The sequence below is a fragment of the Copidosoma floridanum genome, unplaced genomic scaffold, assembly GCF_036245765.1.
Source record: "Copidosoma floridanum isolate Cflo_tuat_1 unplaced genomic scaffold, Cflo_Japanese_pri ptg000025l, whole genome shotgun sequence".
Lineage (NCBI taxonomy): Eukaryota > Metazoa > Arthropoda > Insecta > Hymenoptera > Encyrtidae > Copidosoma > Copidosoma floridanum.
In genome coordinates, this window is record NW_028321902.1 from 2,316,337 (window position 1) to 2,339,888 (window position 23,552).

The following is a 23,552-nucleotide window of genomic DNA, read 5'->3' on the forward strand; positions in this document are numbered from 1 at the left end:
TGGAACGTGAATTCGTTACACCGGCAGCCCCCACTCCTCGACCCTTTCCGCGTACACTCTCTCAAAAGGTATTAAATGGAAATCATGTTATCTTGGAAATACACCTCATGCAATATTCAACAGAGTACACAAAATTTCAACCACGTATAGTCATTGTAATTGTTTCGAAAACCATAAAAGTATACATACACTCCCCCCCCCCACTCTACCATCCATCAAACGTCGGGAGGCGTCGTGGCGTGGGTAACGTCTTCGCATTCCTGAATTCGCTTGGTCTGGCACGTGTGTTACATACCGTCCGCCATTACATTCACGACGTGCAGCTGATCCACCATCAGAGGCAAGCTCGAAACCCACTGTGGGTATGAGAAGGCGAGTTGAATCACCCCACCCTGCTACACCCTAAGAAATGAGATATCGATTCGATACGCTCAGGTGTGCGACACATCGACGACGAGCCGGCCTGGCTTGACAAGGAAGGGATAAATACCCCCTCCTAGCGACTGTATATGTTTGTGTGTGTGTGTCCCTCGCTTCCTTGTAGCCCCTCGGTACAATTTCCGGGATAAGAGAAGAGGATCAGGGGATGGGGGGAGGGATAGATGAGATAACGGGATTTCACCTGCCGTCGATGATTAGGGATGCGGGTAGGGATGCTGGAATACGAAGACTGCAATTGGTTATTTATTTATTTTTATTTTTTTTTTTTTTCACACCGATGTAATAGTTTGGTTGAGGAAGAAATTATGCCCTTTAATTTATTTCAGGATTATTGAGACCTTTAGGGACATAACGAAGATCATGTGAAGCTTATGGTCGCACTCACTACCTTAGCAGGAATATAACTTCGTTGGTAACGTTGCTTCCGTCATGATTAAGTTCCGTGCAAAGGGATCCTGTTGGCTTTCGCTACCATTGTGCGAACTATAAATCCCAATCTTCCAAGCATACGTCCTCAAGTGAATGCACTCAGCTGTCGTTGAAATCCTATTCAACGGCCAATAGTAGGATACCGTTCGCGGGAGCTTAAAGTAGAACCTTCGAATGGTCGCCGGTGTTCGCATTAAAAAGTGCGTATTAAGGGGATGTTGTACTCAGTTTGTGATGCAGATGTGAGTCTTACTCATGATATGTACATTTTCCAATTGAGCATATTACTCTTTATGAAAACAACTTTTACAACCGGCAATCACTGGATCACTGGTACTAAACTTAATCTGCTATAGGACAAAGAGTAGTGTAAATACTCCAAATAATGCGTGAAATACTTAAAGGTCTGAAAATTGATACATCAATCGTAATTTTTGTCTTAAAAACTGTATAAAGTTGCAATTACATGTATTTAACTAACCAGATGTATATTAAATCCTTAACGTATTCGTGTACGAGAAAATGTATTGGTTTTCAACAAGCCCACGTAAACGTTTTTGTGGGTATGAATTTCATGTTACTTATAAAATATGAACTTCATGTGAATATACAACTCGCAATTAGTAAAAACTCTACGATTCATATACTTAAACGATTATAAATTTATGTAAGAAAACAGTGAGCCACAATATTTACAGAATATTTTGACGTAGTACCCAAACTCAGTAGCAAACACTATTAAACTGTCATCCTGATCATCGCGCGGCTGCGAGTCGTTAATTTCGTTTGCAAGTACAGCTTCGCGGAGAAAAACGTACCGAGGAAAAAAAAAATGATGATGCTGCGGGCAGAGCGAGCCTAAAAAAAATTGCCAGTCAGAGGACGGAGGAAAATAAAAGGGAGAAAATTGCGAGTCAGCAGGGGTGACAGGAAATTTCCGTCGTGTCATTCAATTTTCCCTCTCATCCATTCGCTCATCCACCACAGCCCCTCTCGTTTGTTTGGAACCAGCACAAGTCTCGACTAATATTCCACTTTACCGCGAAAAGCTAACTTCTATGGACGCTTGGAATTCCAACTCGATGATATGTAAATACATATCTTCGATACGAGCTTTACTGTACACATGTTGATGAACTATTTAATAGATGTTTCGTGCAATTCCAGAAAACAATCTGTTCCCCATAATTTTGTAAAATCGAAAACACGATTCGGAAAAGCAAGTCCTCCCCAAGGCTTCACTTTGAGAGAAACACGTTGAGGGAGTGGGAAAAAAAAAAGACGTAAAAAGGTCACGACAAAATCTCGTCTAATTGCCTCGAAAGAGCAAAGCAGTAGACCACTTGCACACCTTACGAGATTCCTCTTCGGGCTCTTATTCATCGCTGCACTCCAAAGGGGCCAACGTAGAAGAAAAAGACGAGGGGGTTAACGGGTACGTGTACATCGCAAAGAGCGGAGAATGAGAAGCAAAAGGGACCGAAAGCAAGTCTTTTAACTTGGAATGGAGAAAGTTTCGGGACGTTTGGAATTCGATCCCGTTTGCGATTTCACTGCGCTCCTCCTTTGATCGGACCAGGAAAGAAGATGACACGCGCAATTACGCGCCCTTAAACTTCAAAACTTTGTTAGACAAGAAGAGCAGTAGAGGGCCGAGGTTGAAAAGAATGAGAGTAAGAGAGAGGAATGCGCTTTTAAAGCTCACCTCCAGTGCGCACAGCTCGTATAGTCGTTCTTCCTTTCGAGCCGGACGCAAAGTGGATCGAGGAAGGAAATTGTCTCTGCATTATCGGAGCTTCGGAAACTGTTTCTAGCATTTAATTAAAAGCCATTCCCTCTGTCTCGGTTTCGCTTTGGGAATCGCAGAAGGAGATAGTGGACGGAGTAATTGCATCGGCCTTCAACTGACGCGCCACTGTTATTTGTTTGCTGCTCCCCTGCAGCCCCCAATCTATCCCAGCCCGCGATGTAGACGCAATGTTTTCATTAGACCGATACGTGGACGGAGTTCCGTAGAGGAATCCAAACCATTGCGGCTCACGAAGCTGTTTTTCCTGATTCAACACTTACCGTACAATTGACGCATCGTCTTGCTCCATTCGGTAAGGTAAACTCAATCAGCACAATCCCATGGAATCCAGGTGCAATCTCGCGAATGTAAATAATCTTCGGTGGAACTCAATGTACCCATTGGTGCGGCCAAATGGTTACACAAGCAGGATATTGAAGCACAAATCGAAGCGTCAAGGAGGCATGTGTGGGAGTACACTGACTACACATAGTCAAAGTCATCGTCATGACCGCAGTCCTATGGGGGAAGGAGGAGGAGGATGAAAGGCCAAGCGCCTGCTGCTAGCGAAATGAAGCAATTATCTGCTGATTGGAGGAGCGCCTCTGTTAGTCGGGCCATCACACTTACCGATCTGATCCCTGCGTGCTCCCAATGTCCGCTTCTGCCACGCTCTTGGTAATTTCAATAGATTCAACACACACACACACACACACACATCAGTTGGACCGCAAGATCGGACCGGGACATCGATTGTGTCTACGTGTGTGCATCGTTCTGTCTTCCGCTTTCTCAAGCTGTGTCACTCTACTTTGTCCGTGTGTGGGTGCTGATCGGGAAACTAAAGGTCCGATGAATGTGAAAACGAAGGGTCACAAGTGGAAAGTGGAGAACTATCAATCCAGAAGTAGTAGAAACTATTTAATCGATTCTAAATCTGACGGAGTCTATAATGTAACCAAAATCATTTGTCTCTGGTTGTGGCCATTGGACTACAGTTGGAATTATCTTGTTTGTCTGGAATCCAAATAGTAATTCACTCGCATGTGCAAAGAGGAATTAATCACGCTGAAGCGGAAAATAGGAAAATATAATTCTGATATCATAACAATGTGGTGTATTGGATATCAGTGAAAATCATTTTACAATTATTTTAATTCAAAAGATCCTCTGCATTTAAAGAACATTTTATCAACCCATTATTAGAATTTTTAGGTTGACAATGAACAAAAATTGATGCGTTGATAACCAATGGATCGTCAGAATACTAGATGAAGAAGATGTATTTAGTCATAGTTAAATCTAACATATCAATAAGGTTTTCTTACAATAGAAGTCCATGAATAATCATCCGAACAACCCTTGAACACTTCCACCCCACGATATACAAAATGCAAAGTCAATGGAAAAATACACGTGCAAAGAGGGTAGGATAACGTAGCTCAGCAGTTATTGTTTTTTCTGCTCTCTCGTCCTTTTTTGCCCTTTTTTGCCATGCGAACATCGGAATTCTGAACAGCACAGCAGCTGCAAGTACTCGTCCTATTCTACTTACGCAACGCATGCAAATGCATTTTCTGGGACGAACGAGCTTGGAACATAAAATACAGAGTCACAGTTTTACTACACCCTGAGACGGTAAAAAGTGATGCTAGAGTAAAAAAGGCTGACCTTTTCTGATTGGAACTGCAGTATTTGTGTCTGATACTCCAAAGACAACCCTAGAGCATCGTATATTTTCTTGGAAACTATGCTGAATCACATGTCATTTACAAAAAAACTTTTAGCTTTGATCATGTAACCACAACAATTCTCCAGAGATCTTGGATACGCAAAGAATTGACGAGTTTCGCAAAAATTTCCTCGAGCAAGGTCGAAAGCCGGTCTTAACCGCTTCGTAAACGGCAACACGAGGCAACAAGCCGGCGATAATGAGGTTGCTTTTGAGAAGGAAGAAAAAAAAAAGGAAAGAAGCAGCTCGACCGATAACGAAGTGGCGATAGAAGCTCCCACCCAATCTCTCCCTCTCGACTCTAAAGCTCTTCGCTCGAAAAGCGGGCGGGAGGTCGGGAAGAGGCTAATAATCCGTAATCCTCCAATAATGAGGCTTCCTCTGGTTTGATACGTGTGTATATACCTACATGCAGCCGACGACGTACCCACTATACATCCACAACTAGTGCTATCACTATACACGTACACGGAGGTACTCCTTCATCTATCTCCGTCCCTCTTTATTAGCCGATCGCCTATCGGCTAGCTTGCAGGTGGGATGTAAATTGCTGTGACTTTGATCTCGTCTGTGTATTATCTATGTGCACGGGCACGGATGATGCATAAGCTTCCGATCCTATTTTCTCTAAAAAAGATAGGAGAGGGCATTATATTACGCCAGTAATTGAAAAAAAATTTACCGATGGATCAAAGAATGGTTCGATGAAAGAATTATTTCCGATGATCGAATCCGGAAAACGAGCCAGATTAGGTGAGTTCTGACTTTTCTTTTCTTGAAATATGAGTACCAAGTACATTCGTAAACAGAGTATTGATTGGATGTTCAACGGTACCTTCGAACAATGAACGACGTCCTTACGATTGGAAAAATAGCACACAGCTATGCTCATTAAAATTTCCATTTCACCATAAACGCAAGTGAAAAGCAAGTGATTATTTATCGTGTTGGAGCTACGCGTATAGGCATTTATTCTATTTATTGAAATTTTTTAGAATCATCCTTCTATTAGGAAATGTGTTCAAAATATTTGAAAGATGCTTATTCAATTGTAAGACTCGAGAAAACAACTTTTTTATTTCAGTACTTGATACTATTTTGATTTCAATGTTGACTAATCGACTAGTATAGTACACCTTACATTATCCATATCCAACTCATTGTGGACTGCCACATTATCTCACGCAAAAAAGAAAAATGGGCGATGGATGCATGTATGCATTACTGGAAGCAATGGTCAAATCCTTGGCTGCCCATAGCATTACCTTTTCCACTAATCAGACATGCAACGTTTGGACTAGCCCTGCATTGTCCGACAAAAGCTTTACTGAATCTACTTACACGTAATCCGATGTTCTATAGTCTGGTTCTGACCTCATGTAAGCTCAATCGATCGGATAGGGCAAAGTTACTTCCCACACAGTTAATACATTAAAAATTGTCCATTGTTTTATAGAAAAATAGTTTGAATAAAAAATGAAAACTAACTAAATAGCAAACCAGATGTACCCCTTGAAATCACTTACCACTGCGTGACCAACGATCAGCGTTAGCGTTTTCCTCTGTCATAAAATACTCTCCATGCGACCCGTATATCAAATCACCAGATCACAATTCAGTAATCCAATTCCGAGTGAAACAACGCCGAGCGCATAATACCCACAAAAGCAAAGCCAGTTGTTTGCCCACGTAAACGCGACGGAATTCGCGTGACTAAAAGTCTATATATATATACACCAACGCGTCTACAGAGTGCAATAGCGTGACGTCACGTCAGTCGTTGTACGAGCACAGGCACGCTCGCAAGAAATTTGCATTGATGATGACAAACGCGAATACATGACACATCACTACAGGCGAGAGAGAGAGAGAGAGAAGCTGCAGTGGGTTGTATCATATTATTTTCATGAGCTCACGCTGACCACCTGTTGCTCCTTATGATATGTATGGTCGTTACAAGCCTCGTACCATGTCCCGTTCATATTTTACAAGACGTCGTTTGATCCTTACCTTTTTGTTGGTGGGGTACCTACACGCGAAAAAAGTGGTCTTAGAAAATTACGAGGCGTTTTGGAATTACTTTCGCTCATAAAATGAATGATTGTGCTCGAAGCAATTACCACTTCATCGTATATTTATTCGGCCTAAGGTTTGTAAAGTTATTAAGTACAATTGTTTTTTTTTTTTTTTTTTTTTTTAAAGGGAAACATTTTCTGGTGTTAAAGCTTTTTTAAATCATAAATCGATTGGCTTGGTGTGATTTGAATACCTCCAAATGTCAGGGCAATAAGTAACGTTTTGGCCGGCAATACCTGAAATTTTGGATTGAAATATATTTTCTTCAAATTATGACGAAACAGGGAGTCACGGAGGCTAAAATGAGTTGAAGTTACGAGGTGTACCTGCAACGTGTGCCCATACTTGTGCTGTAAAAGGAATCAATTGTAGATATTATTTGATGAGCAAGAAAATAAATTAAGATACTGTATTGTTTATATAATTTCAGGAACACCTTGAAAAGAGGACAAAAAGTGCGAAAGAGAAAAGCAAAATTAGAAAAAAAAAAAAAAAAATCCGAAATGAGCCCTTGAAATCTCTGTTACAGGGTGCATCGTCCAGTCTTGTGGTAAAATACGCAGACACTGAGAAAGAAAGACAGTTAAGACGTATGCAGCAAATGGCCGGGAACATGAGCCTCATTAACCCTTTCGTCTTCAACCAGTTCGGCCCTTACGGAGCAGCTTATGCTCAGGTTGGTATACACGTCGCGTCATTCTTTTGAACCTTGTTAGCCGACCGATGACGTGAAGCATATCTTCTTACATATACAATACGAGGCCAGGGGGGGGGGGACAGAAAAGCCACGTACATATATGTGGGAAGCTGCTTTGTTCGCCTCCTACGTAACGACACCAAATGACGTCGTCGCGCAGGAGATGAAAGCTTGCCCTGTTTCTTCCTTCTTTTCATTCGGCTTGGGGTATACCTTTATCATTCTTTTCTTCGAGAAAAAAGAAAAAAGTGGGACAATTTTATTTCCACGCTAGAAAAAAAGTTGAGCTTCTCGTTATTCAACAAATAAACAAACAAACAAATCTCATTAGTAACGAGTTTATTTTATTTCGAATTTCACAGCAACAGGCGGCCCTGATGGCAGCCGCAACAGCCCAGGGGACGTACATCGGTCCGATGGCAGCCCTGGCAGCTGGCCAACTGCCCCATGCACTCAATGGTATACCGAACGCGGTCGTGCCACCCACCTCCGGTACATACGTTAATTTTATTATCCACACAACCAATTGATAACCATTTACTCTGTGTATCAAACATTAATGTTAATTGATGTTGTGTCAAATACAACGTTTAAAGTTGGTGCTTGATAGCTTAAGATGAGGTTGGTTTTTTTTTTTTTAAAAAAAAGAAAGAAAAAAAAATGAAAAAATGAAATAGCACGGCGGGATGAATATTTGTGTACTGTGTGTGTATTGTAATATCCCAGGAAAGCTTTTAAACGCTGGTAATACTAGTACCTTGTCGCGAAGACGCGGCTGATGGGGGCTGTAAAATGCATTTCGCAGCAGGGCTAATGGCGTAGAAAGTTGTAAAACGCCCTCGGTATCGCAAACGAGATTCGATTCACTGAATGTATACGTACATGTGTATACATGAAAAGTTTTACTTGCAAGATTTCGTCGTGTCCTCGCCATCAAAATATATGGACCTCGACGAAGAAATACATGTAAAGTTTTGTGTTTGTGTATACGTATATTTGTGCGCGCAGTACCGTAAAAAAGGACAATAACCCAGACAAGAGTTTGGGAAACAAACAAAAGAGATAGTAAAGGGTACATTGAGCTTCATCGAAATCCTGAAGCGCGAATATTGCTTTTTAATCATGCACTTATTGTATTTTTTGAGGTTATTTGTTTTGGATTATGTACTTTTTTTATTTTTATTTACTTATAATAAATATAGTTGAAAAATTAAATTTCTCTTAAGGGGGTTGACTATTTTTAGAAACTAACAGTTTATTTCTAAAATTTGGTATACAGACCAATAAAGTAATGAAAAAGATTTATGTCAGGGTTTAAAACCTTTGTATTGAGGTTAAGTGAGAAATTATAGATACAAATTTCTTAACTTTCTAGTTACCTTTTAATAAAAATTTTGAAAAATGTTTTTTTTATTATAAAATCATAACAAAATCAACAGTCAGATTTCGATGAAATTGCAGCTAATGGCGCATGCATTTCTAACCTAAAAGAAACAAAAAGTTGGAACTCAATCCCACACTTCCCATTGAAGGTCGTCAACCTCCTTAAAGAGAATGTTTTATATAGTAGTCTATTTTATTTCATATAACTCTGTTAAATTTTTAAAAATTCTTCAGACTTTCTGCTCTAAAATAGTGTTGAGATAAATTAGAGGTTAGAATAAACATAATCGAATATAGGAAAAAAAATAACCTACAGGCCATATCTAATTGCTGCTACGTATTACTTTTTGACAATTTTTTTAGTCCATCGTAAACAGCTACCTATAACCTCAGTTAATTTTAGTTATTTAGTACCGAAAGAGGTAAAAAACACGATGAAAAAGAAGAACAATCTGGGATTATTTTGACAAACCCAAAGTTCTCTTATTAAGCACCAAACATGTCGATCATTAACTAGACGTAATTGTAGGTACTGGTTCAGGGCAACCAGTCAACGGGGCACTGCCATCTCTGCCTTCGCCGACGATGCCCAACTTCAACATGGCGGCACAGACGCCCAACGGCCAGACAGCCCTTTCAGCTGGTTCGAATGATCCTTACACGAATGGCAGTTTTTCGCCCCAAACCTATAGTGAGTACTCACGGAATCGTGACAGCGGTTTCGCAAAACAATGCCCCTCAGCCCTCATTTTTGCAAGATAAACTTTTACACGTCTAAGAGTATCAGTGGATTTTTCATGGTTGAAATGTTAGAGTGCAATAATGACGGTTGAGGGACATTTAGGTTAAGTCACATCCTTTTGATAAGAGCTGAGCTTACTGAAGTGTAGATGCCCTTCATTTGCCCCTTCAAGCACACAACGGGGACGCGGCGCTGCACCAAGCCGCGTATCCTGGAATGCAACCCTACCCAGGGGTCGGTAAGTACCCGTCGTCAAGCATACAGCATAGAATTATCAACAATTTCTTTTTTTTTTCAATCCATTTGTCTGTGATATATTTTTTTTGTTTTTAAACCCAACGAAAACAAATTTTTGCGTCTACCTCAAATCGTCATGTGGTATAAATCAAGCGTGAAGGTGACATGAAATCCATAATATACAATACCTAAAAGTTTATTTAAAAATAAATATTTCTCCAAAAGATAGGTATAACAATAACATGATTCATTAAAAAAACATTTAAACGGTTGCCACACGTAGATGAAAAATATAAAGTACGAAGAGGTATATAAAAACGTCGTAAAAAATACCTTTCATACAGTGTTGGAATAGTCATCATGCAGGCGCTTGCATGTGCATGCACAACTTTTTTTGTGTATTGTAAATATTTTTGTTAATTTATAAAACGTGGTAAACTCATTTTTCATTCGTCTGTATATATAAATAATTATCCGCAACAAATTTGTAAGCAACAAACATGTGTTCATTTACGCATTCACGTATCTTCTACACTGAAATTATTTTTCAAAAGAGTCGTGCTCTCCATGTTAAAAAAGCGTTTTCAGCAAAACGTATCGAAGGAAAGAAAAAACAATTATCAAAATAAAATATTCGTTACACATTGGGACTAATATTTCAAAGCATTTTATTCTTGGGCTATACAATCAATGATAATGATAAGAAATAATAATAATAAATTTGGTTTGACAGAAAATTTTGAAGACTGTCATAATTACGTAGATGTTGTAATTTTATTAAATAAACAATTTAATAAAAGTTCTTTAGAGATACATTTGAAATTTATCAATATTTTTTTCATTTTCACTGCTAATGAGAGTAAAATTTAATTAAACAGTAAAAATTGTTAAAATAATCATATTAATCATATAGGTGTTACGTGGGGATGTTAAACGTTATATTTGTTAAGCATGCTTTAAACGTTGTATTTTATATATATTTATATAGATATCTGATCGTCGATTATATTTATCATTAATTGTTTTGTATGATTTTATTTCTGTTTATATATTGAGTTTAAGTATACTTTGCACGAAAAATCAATGTCTATGTTATTTCGTATGATTATATTCAAGAATAACTTTAAATTCACTAAATTATCAGTCCTAAATATATATGAAATAAACAAACACTTTTTTTTATTTACTTATGTGTATTTCTTAAAATTAATACGAGTGTTAGAGTTTTTTTAAGAATTTAATCATGAAAAATAAAAAATATTTCCTCCTAAAACATTAATTTGATCCCCCACATTTTTTAAGTAACGAGTTTTTATTAAATCCGTGAAACAAACGTAACTGTAAAAAAAAAAAAAAAAAAAAACTTTCAACACTCAGCAGTACGCAATTAGTTAGCAAAATAAAAATAAAAATATTAGCAACCAACACCATATATAGTGCTAAAATAACGAGTAAAAACAGAACCCTCGTTTGCTCCAAACGACATAATTAATAAGCACCCGCACTGCAAGGGTATCGCGTTTACACGCGACTCTCGCGTGCGCCAGAACACTCGAACCCCACCCACGTCTATACACACTGCGCTCCCTCCAGTCCCTCCTCCTTTACAAGCTCACCATGCACTGTAATGACTGATATCCTGTTCTAATGGCGCGCGTTTTGACTCCGAAGGGCTATCAGATATCCGGACGACCCCCTCTTGTACACCGTCAGTGTTGGGGAAAAAAATAATAATCAAAGGTTACGTAAAAAAATAATTTACCTTCACCTGTACGCTATTAAAAAAAAAAATGAATAGTAAAAATATTTCTCTATCAAGTTTTGCGCGTGAATTGAATTATATATTGTGAGTTTCGTTTTGGGAATAAAACGTAAAAGTGTTCCCTTTGATTTCAAAAAAAATATAATTGCTTTACCTAACTTGGAATTTTACTCGAAAAATATATGTAGGGTTGTTGTGTTTTAATAATGAACTTTTACAAAGTATTCCCATTAAAATTTTTTTTTTCCTGTCAAAGGACCGCCAAACTATATCGTGAAATTCAAAGGAACTTTCGGTGGGAGCTCGACTGGTTATCAATTTTCGCGTCTGAGAAATTTTATTAGGCCACGGCACATTAATTTCGCGACTCGCCTAATCAATAAAGTTTCCGGGGAACGAAAATTTCGAGGTCAAAATTACCCACGCGGCAGTTTAACTTTCGATAACTTCGTCAAAAGCCCTTCCCGTCCCGCGAACGTGGCCACGATGTAGAACTGCAAATTTGTTATATTTTGTTGCACGTAATATTTTTGCTGCCTGCGCGCTCCAACTTTTATACCGATAATGGGATTCCGAATTTGCGGAGCAGTTTTGCCTGGGATGTTTGTATGAAATTGCTGCTTCGCTGTTGAGCGACCTAATGTGCGTCGCAAAATTTTACCCGAAAATGGAAATTTAGTGCGATGTTACAATTATAACCCTTTTTTAAATTAAATATTTACTAAGCAATATTTGAGAATCTCAAAAACACTACCATTCAAATATATACCGGGGAAAAATAATTCCAATAGTTTTTAGCGTAATATAACGGTAATGTTGTGATATTGCGTCAATGCAGGAATTTCCACAGTAAAATTATTATTAAAATCTCCCTAAAAAAAACAAATAGAGTAATTTAATGTTAAAAATTACTGTTGTATTCTTCTTCGTGTATACGTGTTTTGCGTTGAAAAAAAAAAAAAAAAACTTTAATTAAAAAGAAAAAAGCCAAGTTGCAATTAAAAATTAAAAGGAAAAAAAATTATCACGTTGCATCTGGATGGATGTTGGATAGACCAATGATGTATCTTGTCGATTTGTTACTGTCGCAGCTTATTCCGCCGTCTATGGACAATTTCCTCAAGCCATTCCCCAGCCGATGCCTGCGGTAGCGCCACAACAGAGGGAAGGTAAGTGCAACGAACAACTAACCAAACCAAAAAATCCATCACCCGAGGATCAATTACTAACCGCCTTTTTCATCTTGTATACTAATATCCATATATATGTATACATTGTTATTCATATGTATATATATATATTATTTATGTGTTGTTTATTATATTTTACATGTTCATTGTATTGAATTTATGTCATCGCACTATAACTCTGTGTACATAACATATTTCTTTTACTTTGTTGCCATCGTCGTTGTATTTTACTAACTGTAAGTTTATTTTTATTGAGAAAGTAGCACGTCGAATAAGTAATGAAATATATTTCTTCGTGATACTTTTTTAGTAAAAAAAAAATTGTTCCAGCTTTAGAGCAATTTGCAAATTTCTATTTTTAAACGAAAAAATTTTCATTTTTCTTAATATCAGTGAATTGCTTCACAAATTTTATTGAAAAAAGATTAAGAGGTGAAAATTTTATTAAATAAATTGGGTTGAAAGTAAGAAGAAGAAAAAAGACGGGCAAATAAATACTTTTTAGAGTAAATAGAAATCGCCTTTAAATAAATATGAATAAAATGACCAAAAAACGTGAGCATTATCACACTTATCGATTGTTTTTAGAGGTTGCTGAGAAAATACAGAGCATTAAAGTTTTCCACAATTTTATATACATAGGTATATCTTCAGCTAAAGACGAAGATTCGAGTTATTCTAACACAGCATTAAGATGTCTTTTCTTTGTCAGTCGAATGATCCACCACTTTGGCATATATTCTAATCTTTGGTGATTACTGATTAAGGTCAAAATTAGTTATAATAAAACGGAATCAAAAAAATAAATTAAAAAAAATTTTTTTCAATAAAAAAAAAAAATAAATCTTGTATGTATTCCACGATTCTCGAAAATCGAGAGAAAAAAGAAAGAGAGGATCTTTCATAATTGAAAAACTAAAAAAGAGACGAAGGAGGCGGAACGGAAGGGACGAGCACGGCCTCTAATTGCAATTAACAACTCGCCATTATTAGAGTAGGTATACGATGTATTTACAATGAGATAATGCAAATAAAACGAAAGTTTTAATTACTTTCGCCGTGGCGATTCTGTTATGCGCCCTCCACCCCCGTTGCCACTGTTAATGGAAAGTTTACCGCGAGCCTCTCTCCCTTTCTATCTTAAGGCTCCCTTTTTCCTTCCTGATGTCGTCGTACACACTGCTGTTCCTTTGTTTTTTCCTCTATTTTTTTCTTTCTTTTTTTTTTTTTTTTCTACTCTACTGGAGCTACTAGAGATTGGATTTTCCGTCGAGTTTCCGCTACCCCTGCCTCTTTCGTCAATTTGTACTTTATTTTCTTGGTTAATTGTTGAACGCTTGCCGTTGTACATAGGACCCCAGTTTTTTTCCCCCGACGCTTTTAAATTACAGTTTGAAAGAGTTACGAGACCCACGCTACCTTAACTTTTTTTAAGTCAATTTTGTTAGCGACGTTGACAATTACAACAGAAATTTAATTATTCGGAAAGTTTGCCCCGTGGCTGATGGTGTTTAAACTTGGACCATTTAATATTAAAAATTCATGATTCTACTGTGTATTTTTAATTAAATTTTTCTTATCGTACAATAAAGACTACCATACAGAATCATCACTATTACTACATTCACTTTACTTTGACTAAAATTTTAACTCTTTATCCATTTTTAAGACAATGGCACAACAGAGATTGTTTGCTGTACTATCTAAAAACATTTGAGACAACACATTTAATAATAACTTAAATAATTTTTTTTTTTAAATTAAATTCACAACCCAACATTTTTTTCATTGCCATTGTATACTTACTGGAAACGATAGTTGATGAAATATTCATTGCTTGTTTTGTAAATTAAAAAAAAAAAAAAAGAGACAAGAACTGAGAAAATAAATAAAAACAAGCCTAAGTGGTATACAGATGTACAGCTTCGGAAATTCAAATGGGGCTTTTGCGGGGTCCTTATACGCTCGGTAATTCACTTAAAAGAAGAGAGAGAGAGAACACGCACGCTTGTCTGGGTGAAAATGAAAGGCTAAATCAGTTTCAAGGATTCAGAGTACAAATTTCATTATCAGCCTTCGTTAAGCTCCTGCGCCCTCCCCCCCCCTCCCTCCATCTGTCTCGCTCTGTAGCTTTTCAAGTCTATTTTGCCCGAGCCGAAATTCAATTGTGCGCCTCAGTTTAAAGGCCGGCGAATTTCAGGCGTGGACGCGTTGAGCGCCAAATTTAGGGGGGGGGGGGCGAAGGGGGAAATGGTAAAGTGCGTGTAATTTGGTTTACGGTTTTGCTCGGTGAAAAATATGTTTGATGTCACGTTAATTTTTTCTCCTTTTTTTCCTTATTTTCGCTGCCAGACACGTGTATGATTGAGGTTATGTACAACACTTGCGTTGAGGTTATGAACTACAATATTTTTGCCTTTGTTTTCGCACTTGTATATACGGAAGAGTTAAAAAAAATTAATCAATCTAATGACACTTGAGTGTTATATGAGTGTTTTGGAGTCGAGAAAATGTTTCAAGCACATCTATTCGAATAAAAATAGTCGTGTCTGCGAAAAATATTATACGATACTTTCCATTAATCGATAAGAGCGATGCATGCAGATATGCCGATGTTTAACAATATGTTTTGATGCTTAACGACTACATTATATATTACTGTTATTATTCGATACATTATATTTCGACACATCAGTATCGCAACAGTCAAAAAGCTCATTGGTTGATTGTTTGGTGTTATTAGTCGATATTTTCATATTGTTGTGTCATTTTATCCATGTTTATGTATTTGTATTAACATACACGAAAATCATGATTCATCAATTTCCAACGTTTATATGAAAGCAACGATGATACACAAATTCGAGGCAACGAAATCACCAACGAAGAGTGTATTTACAATCACTGTTGAACATCATTGTTGTCTGCATACATTGATATTAAATATAATATTTGACATTCGATTTATCGCTAAACGATGTGTATTGTTTTTTTTTTAAATCTTCATTTTACTCGATTAATATTTATTTTATCATTTGTATAAATGGTTGCAAGCAAATCCAATTTGCTCGTCGTTGTCGTTCTGCAGATTATATATATCCACGTACATATTAATGTTATTGTTGCATTCACTGTCGTAGGCTGATTGGTGTTTTAAAGCCAAAAACGCGGGCGATTTCGATACGTAACATATATAACATAACACCCAAAAGCTTTCGGCTTCATTAACCGAATTGATAAAATAAATGACATCGCAAACAAAAAGGCAGCTTATAAAAACCCCGATATAGCGTATCCGATCGAGCCTCGTAAATCCCACGTGTAATAGAATAAAACAATTCATTTTAAAATCATGCCCATATATGGATAAAATTATACACCAACCAAATGTAAATAACTTGGTAATTTTAAAATGATATTGAAAATTCGGATACGCGAAAAACACGAGTACTTAAAAGATAATCAAGCGAGGACACGTAAAAGCGCAAGTTTTCTCTCCCTTTCGTCGCAATCGCCGCTAATTGACGCACGTCGGCAAAGTTGCACAGAGCCTGTTTTAGGCGAGCCCTCTATCCTTTTCCGCGTGCAGGGTGCGCGCGTGCATTAGCCGAAATTACGACACGCAAGTCGTTAAGAAGACATCAGGTGGCTTAGGTTCGTGAATTTTTTTTAGGTGGGATCATTCGTACCACGTTTAATTAAAATTAATGAGTATCTACAGTTGATTGATTCTACTAGTAATTATTAGTTTTTTGGGAAACTTGTCTACTCAGTCAGGGATAATAATAATCATATGTAAAGGCGAATTTTATTATTACTCTAAATACAAAGTATAAGAAAAAAGAAAAAAAATTCATTACTTCACCATTGTATCACTTGTACTCTACCTTCATCCATGCCATCTTATGTACAACATCCTCATTATTTTTTATTACTATTGTGTGTACGTGTGTATGTCTGTAAATACTGAAAGTATAAATACTCAGCGTTTTTTTAAAGAAAATTGCTTGAATTGAGAGTTTTTTCAACGAACTGTCGTGACGCTCGAAACAACTGATGCTGTTGCTCTCGCGTGTAAGATATAACGTGAGATCTGCGATGAAATCGCGAAAAATTGGGCTATCGGAAATTTTTTTAGTTATTCGAGTGCGTCGATGCTACGAACTTGGGAAACAATAGATTCCTACGATTCCATGATGTGTGATACTTGAATTTTTTTCTTTGAAAAATTTTGTTTTATACATAAAACTGTGAAAAAATATTTCCTCGATATTAAAAAAAAAATATCTTTATTTTTAGTATTGGTTCAGAATTACTGTCAATATACATTAAAGCGTTCTGTAATATTATTTTATTTTTTTTGTTTAATCACAAATATTTTTGGTTTTTTTTTTGCTTTATCAACGTTATGGGAATCATCATTGCATATAACACCTCTCATCGGAATGAAAATCAAAATTTAATCGCATGTACTCGTTTATATATGTATATACATATTTATGTATGAGCCAGCTTTTCACTAAACGTCCACGTTCTCATGCGCATCAGCCATCAGTCATTGTATCAGCCCAGGCCATGTACATGGAAAAGAAAAAAAAAAATAAATAAAAACAGTCAAAATTCTTTAACAAAGAGAATCACGCGGTTCGCTCGCTCTCACATTCATTCATTCATGCCATTGATCATTTATCGGCCGTTCAATGAGAATGAACAGGAAAAAAAAAAAAAAAAAACAGTCAATCATCCGAAATTTCAAGTTTCAAGAAAGTCGCCATCACGCTAAAATAATGGAACAGAAACACGCAAAGTGCTGTTCTCACCAGCTCGAGTATTATACTTCAAGTTTCGATGTTTAGATGTGCTCTGGTTTATATGATAGGATGCTCTATATCAGGACCCGAAGGTTGCAACCTCTTCATCTACCACCTGCCCCAGGAGTTCGGAGATGGCGAACTCATGCAGATGTTCATACCCTTTGGCAACGTCATCTCGTCCAAGGTCTTCATCGATCGCGCCACCAATCAAAGCAAGTGCTTCGGTAAGTCAAAACCATTTGTGCGAACGAGATTGACTCGTTTCATAAATTGATTACGATCCACGAAAATTTTGGAGAATTTTAATCTTATTGAGTGCCGTTTTTTAGGAATTTTTACCGATTTTTTGGTTACGAAAAAAAAAATTTTTTTTACCGATTTTTAGGTTTGAAAATAAAAAAATTAAAGATATTTTAGTTTTTTTTTTTTTTTTTAGATTTTTTAAAATGTACTATTAGAATGTTTGTAAGACTTTTTTTAGTTATTAAAGCTTCAATTCAAAATATTAAAGGAGGTTTGTTATTTTTTAAATAATAATACATTATTTAAAATATATTATTTAAGGAATTTTTTGGATATTTTACTTATGCATTGGAAGGAAGATCAAGATGAAATATTACTTTTTACAACTTTATTTCAATTAAATATGAATCATATGTATTTTATATGGAAAGCCCTTATTTTCGGCAAAATTTGTAAAATTAAAAGAAAATTACAATAACACTTATTAATATTAAGTATAATATTTATAATGTAATAAAAAAAATTTGAAAAGTCGTGAAGATATTTTAAAATGAGCATATAATTACCAAATTTTTTTTTTTAATTCGTAGTGATAAAATTATTAAAATATTTCGTAAAAACTATAAGGCCCCCTAAGAAATGTTTTTTTTTCTTTTTCAACTAAAAATTGGTCGAAAAAATTTCCAAAATCACCTATATGCGTGAACAAGCTTTCGAAGATTTGATAAAGACATCCCATTTTTTACTTGAAAAATTGTTCTACTTGATAACTAAGAGAAATAATACTTTCATTTCGAAGCACAGATTTTTTTCTCTTATTTTTTTTTTTCTTCCAATTAGCCGGTATTCATCATCAATGAAAAGAAAAAACGCACGAAAAAATATCCACAAAAAATCCGAAAAAGGGCCAAAGTCAAAGGGAAGCCCTTTTAAGCCGAGTCAAGCTGACAAAAAAAAAGTCATGAGTCCCTTTAATTAATATTTTTGTTCCATGCACCAACAATTGAAAAATTTCGAATTATCGTATCCAGGTAGCGCTAATCCACTAGATTTTTTTCCATCGCCAAAAAAAGAGTCATTATTCGAGAAAAATGAAAAAATTATCAGCACATGGGTAAAAACCTCGCTGAATCAAGTGGCTGTACGCTTATTAAGTCGTAGATCTTGTTGATATGTAAACTCTTCAATGTTTTTATGTGAAAGATGCTTTTTACGTATTCGTGCATATAACTGTCTTATCATGTGTCATTGTGTTGAAATCATGTTGGGTTTTTTTTTTTTTTTTTTTTTTTTCGTTTCACTGTGTTTAACAAGTAAGCTAAAAAAAAATTTTTTTGTGCTTCGTGCTCCTCAGATGAATCATCAAAAATTATTATAATTATGAACAAAACGACGAGGGTAAAAGGCAATAAATATTTTTTCAAATTTTATCGAACACACCTGATAGAATTTTTTTCATGCCAAGACCGAATTCTCCACGAGAAAAAGTGATCACTAAAATAGAACAAAAAAAATACCTCTGTAGTAGTGCTATAAAGAACGGTCTCTCCGATTCTCCGCCTATTTCGACGAATCCTCGGAGGCAAAGAAAATCCACGACGAGCTAAATCCTTGGCTCAAATCGAAGCCCCTAATGGGGACGCTCGGAGGTGAAAATGCGTCATTCCGTCGAGCCCGAGTTGTAATTTCCGATCGCTCGCCGATTAAGAGCCGATCTGAGGATATGAGCTTTTTTCGGGGGAAAGGAAGATAAAGAAAAACCGAGTCCTTCGCGAAAATCCTATTAAAGGGATTCGAGAGATTTCAAATACACGCCAAGAGTTGGTTTAGAGGCCCAGGAGAAAGAGACGTACGACGAGAGCTGTCAAGTTACAACTTGTGCGGGAAGCAAATTTATCACACTCGTAAATTCTTTCGGATTTGAAAGATCTGCTCGTACATAATGTGTTCCTCCGTATTGTATTTAAATTATTTAATGATTCGGCCATCCACTGTATTTGTATATATTTTCATCGTTTTTTTTTTCTTTTTTCAACCATGAGCTGGAATCATTGTATTCGCTCACGTACGTACGTGAACTTGGAAATTTGAGTGAAAAAGAATCAGATTCGGCAAAGATCCCTTGAGAACTTTTTTTTTACCCCTCCCCCTTTGTTTTCTCGCTGCTGCGTCGGCAAAGAAGATAATGACGGAAATTGGCTTTACAGCCAAAGCTACGGGGCTTCGTTATCGCGGCCCGAAAGCCTTTTGCATCCGCGCTGAAACTTCGGCCTCGCGAAAACGTTTATTAAAACTTTTCGCCTATCGGATGAGGGGGAGGGGGTCGAAAGATGTTTTTCCCTAGTTTCGCTGAAAGCTCGGCAAAGTCGATCATTAGGGGCGGGTAGTGGCTCGACAAAGTTTCCCAAGATAGTGCAGCGCGCAGTTGTATGTGACGGCAAAGCAGATTTCGTCGGGGAATATATCTGGCACGCGCAACTTTTTCTCAAGTCATCGAGTCTTTCAAACTTCGTGGCCATGATACGGATCATTATTTCGGAGAAATCCACGATTTCTTGTAGGTTTCCCGGATATTTTCAAATGAAGAATAAAATTTAAACAATCCAACAATTGGGGTGACACCTCGAGTAATCGATACTTATATCTTGATATCGATATCTCTGAGTATCGTCGATACTATCGATGTTATTGATTTGTAAATTGGAACTATTTTTTAAGGATACCAAGTACCCGTATCTTCGTAATGTTAATCGACTCAAGGACTTAATTGAAAAATGCAATGTATAAATAATTCATAAAGTTTCAACTCAGGATTTGAGGTTAGAGTGATATAATCTCACATCGAATTCTCGATACATCTAAAATCGCGATAATATCTCTAAGTTTTTGCGATACTCCCCAATACTATTCGATACATCGCAAGTTTATATGTTAACTTATTTGTAACCTATATTCTATCACATTGTACGTAGGTAACATCACAACTTGCAATCGATGGCATGCGGAGTAGTACCATGATTGAATCCTTAAGATTTTGTCAAGACGCACATTGCAAAGTCGAGTGGTTTTGGAATGTCATTTTTATTGAAATGTATGTTAAATGAGTTTAATTAACTTCGAGTTTAGTCGACTTTTCGATACATCGCATTATTATAAAGCCCATAGTATAAGCCCAATAACCCGATATCGAGATGATGTTTAAATTGACAATATCTTTTGAAAAACATCGATGTTGTAATGCTCTTAATGAAATATTGTACAAAAAATTTTTATTAAAATGAGTTATAATAATAACAATGATAATAATGATGATGGTAACAATGTGTTTTAGGTTTCGTGTCTTTCGACAATCAGGCATGCGCGCAGGCAGCGATCCAGGCGATGAACGGTTTCCAGATCGGTATGAAACGGTTAAAAGTGCAACTAAAGAGGCCCAAGGACGCCAGCAGGCCGTATTAACCAGCATCGTAATTTAGATAAGCCGGGCCGGGTTGTGCCATACGTTAAAGCTTACAAGGTGCGTTTTTTTTTTTTTTTTGTTATTAACTAAGTGGATCGGTTGTGGATTGGAGAACTTTGATATGGAATTTCTCCATCCCATAATTGAGTCAGTTATTTTTAATGAATTTTTCAAAGATGACGAGGTTTGAAAAAAAGTTTTTCTGTGTTGCAGATATCCACCCAATAACGCTTTCAACTGTAAAAGTCGAGTATACTAGATAGATAATTCTTTAGGATTAAAAAGAAGAGGGAGAAGCTGAGTGGTCGAGAGGAGCTTTCCTCGAGTGAGCGGAAGCATCTACGTTGTTACAACTGTGCTGACAATGAAAACGAAAGTCATTTTTTTTTTCAGTGCTGCTACACAATAGAAGTAGTGGAAGAATCAAAACAAAAACGTATAGTCAGAAGACCAAAGAACAGTGATAAAACACAACTTTTCATGCAGAGCAAAAAGGTTTGCAGAGTTAAATAAACAATTTGGTGATGGTTAAGATGCATGAAAAAAAAAAAAAAATGCAAAAGTACCATTGCGTTCGAAAAGCGAGACAAGTGTGGAGACGAGAAGAATAGTGGAGAAAGAGCGGGATATTGAGAAATTTTCTCGTCCGAACCCGTCACACTAAGGTTCACTCAAGTACTAGTCGTACGCATATACATATACATAAATGCGAATGAAAAAAGATAAAAGGAAAAAAATTATATATATATATAAAACACGTCCCTCGGGAGCTTTTTTTCTTAGTCCGTAAGTTCTATTGAAACAAGAAAAATACAGAAATAACACGAGATACGAAGAAAAAAAAACAAAAAAAAACAAAAAAAAAAACAAAAAAATCACAGAGAGACTGGACTTGAAACGGTGCAATTTGTCGCGACTAGAATCATTTCCGGGACTCTTTTTTTTTTTCATACCATCTCGCTCAAGTGCGATCTGAGCGAGAGAACGAACTTGTGACGATGCGCTGCCTCTGCCGGCGTTCACGACAAACTAAACGAGTCCCCTCACCTTTCACCCCCATCCGCATCCTTTCAGCCGCAACTAATATTATATATATATATATACATACATACTACTATAGAATCTAACTTAAGCGAAATAAAGTTAGAATTTAAGTGAAACGTGGCTCTCTACGAAAGAGAGTGCAGATCGAAATTACGAATACGTGCATATATATATACATATATATATATTATATTATACATATGAAAATTCATTGATATATACACGTACACGACCATTTCAATCGACGAATTTCGAGTTGCACTCTTTTGAAACAGCTGGCCGTTGACATACAGGGGACTTCGCGCCGTTGTCACTTAGGCGTATATATATAATAAACGTAAGTTAACAAATATACATATACATATATATATTGACGAAAAAAAGGCCCGACAATTCTAGTCACGCTCGACGGGCCGCTTGAGTGCAGAAACTTCCAGTATCGGTAAAAAAAAAATTGAAGAAAAAATTGAAAAAAAAAGGATGCGAATGCCACAGAATCGGAGCGAACGATCGTCGACTAGTCTTGTAAGAGCGACGATCGGTGAGCTCTTAGTCAATCTTGGCCGGTGGTTCTTTTTAAGTTATACATATATATACACTACCGCATAATGAATTATTAAACAAAAAAAGTAGGTTTTATAAAGTCGCGATAAAAACGAGGTCGTACAAAGTCGGCTCTGGTGACCTTTGTTTTGCGAAACGCTAATTATATTTATAAACTAAATGAATAAAAAAACTACCTATATAAAATGAGAAGCGATATACTTTCTGAAGCACATTTTTCCTCCTTGTGTAACGAGCGTCTCTCAAAGGATTTTCGATTTTCACATCTTTTGCTTCGATCGGATGATTCATTCGGATTGGAAGATCGATGGTTCTAAGATGACCTCCATTTCGAAAAATAAAGTCATTCGGTCGTAAATGTTGTACACATGGCATCTGTAATGGAAATGCCAAATAGGCTGCGATTTGAAGAAAACTAAAATTCAAATCTCAATTGATACGGGAAGTGTACTTGAACACTTGAAATTTATGAATAACATTAATGACCATCCTATGAATACCCATTTATTAGATAGCGCCAAGTTGTCAAGTATGAAACGTACTTGAAAAATAGTTTTCTACGCTTGTATTTTAAATCAATTAATTAATAATTGATGAGTTGATTTTTAAAGTAATAGATAATTTCATTCATACTGAGTTTTTTCGTAGCTAATATATTTTTTTTAATATCCAAGAAATATTTTTTTGAGTAGTTTAAAAGTACATTTTTTTTAATTCGTCAAAAAAAAAGAATCAACAGGATTATGCAAATGAAGTGGTATTTATTAAATATTTAATGCTCTTCAATTAAAAATGATAACCATACTTTCATATTTCGAGCAGATTAGTACATTTATTGCAAAAAAAATATTGTCCAACTGACATAAAGACGACGAGAAAACGAAAAATGGAGAATCTGAAAAAACGATATTGAATTTCGAAAGTGTCGCAAATGAGGCGCTAGTAGAGG

The 23,552-nt window shown here is 36.4% G+C and overlaps 1 protein-coding gene across 6 annotated transcripts in view; it reads left to right on the plus strand.

Annotated features, from left to right (window-relative positions):
* Positions 1-23,333, plus strand: part of bru3 (CUGBP Elav-like family member bruno 3) — an 825,259-nt gene extending 801,926 nt beyond the window's left edge. For all 6 annotated transcript variants that reach the window (XM_089595410.1, XM_014355940.3, XM_089595411.1 and 3 more), the window contains 8 exons: positions 6,997-7,143; positions 7,527-7,656; positions 9,077-9,238; positions 9,438-9,527; positions 12,380-12,457; positions 17,358-17,516; positions 20,867-21,052; positions 21,209-23,333. In XM_089595410.1, the coding sequence (XP_089451536.1) occupies positions 6,997-7,143; positions 7,527-7,656; positions 9,077-9,238; positions 9,438-9,527; positions 12,380-12,457; positions 17,358-17,516; positions 20,867-20,994 (894 nt within the window). In that variant the 3' untranslated portion in view covers positions 20,995-21,052; positions 21,209-23,333. The remainder of the gene's footprint in view (positions 1-6,996; positions 7,144-7,526; positions 7,657-9,076; positions 9,239-9,437; positions 9,528-12,379; positions 12,458-17,357; positions 17,517-20,866; positions 21,053-21,208) is intronic.
* The last annotated feature ends 219 nt before the right edge of the window (positions 23,334-23,552 follow it).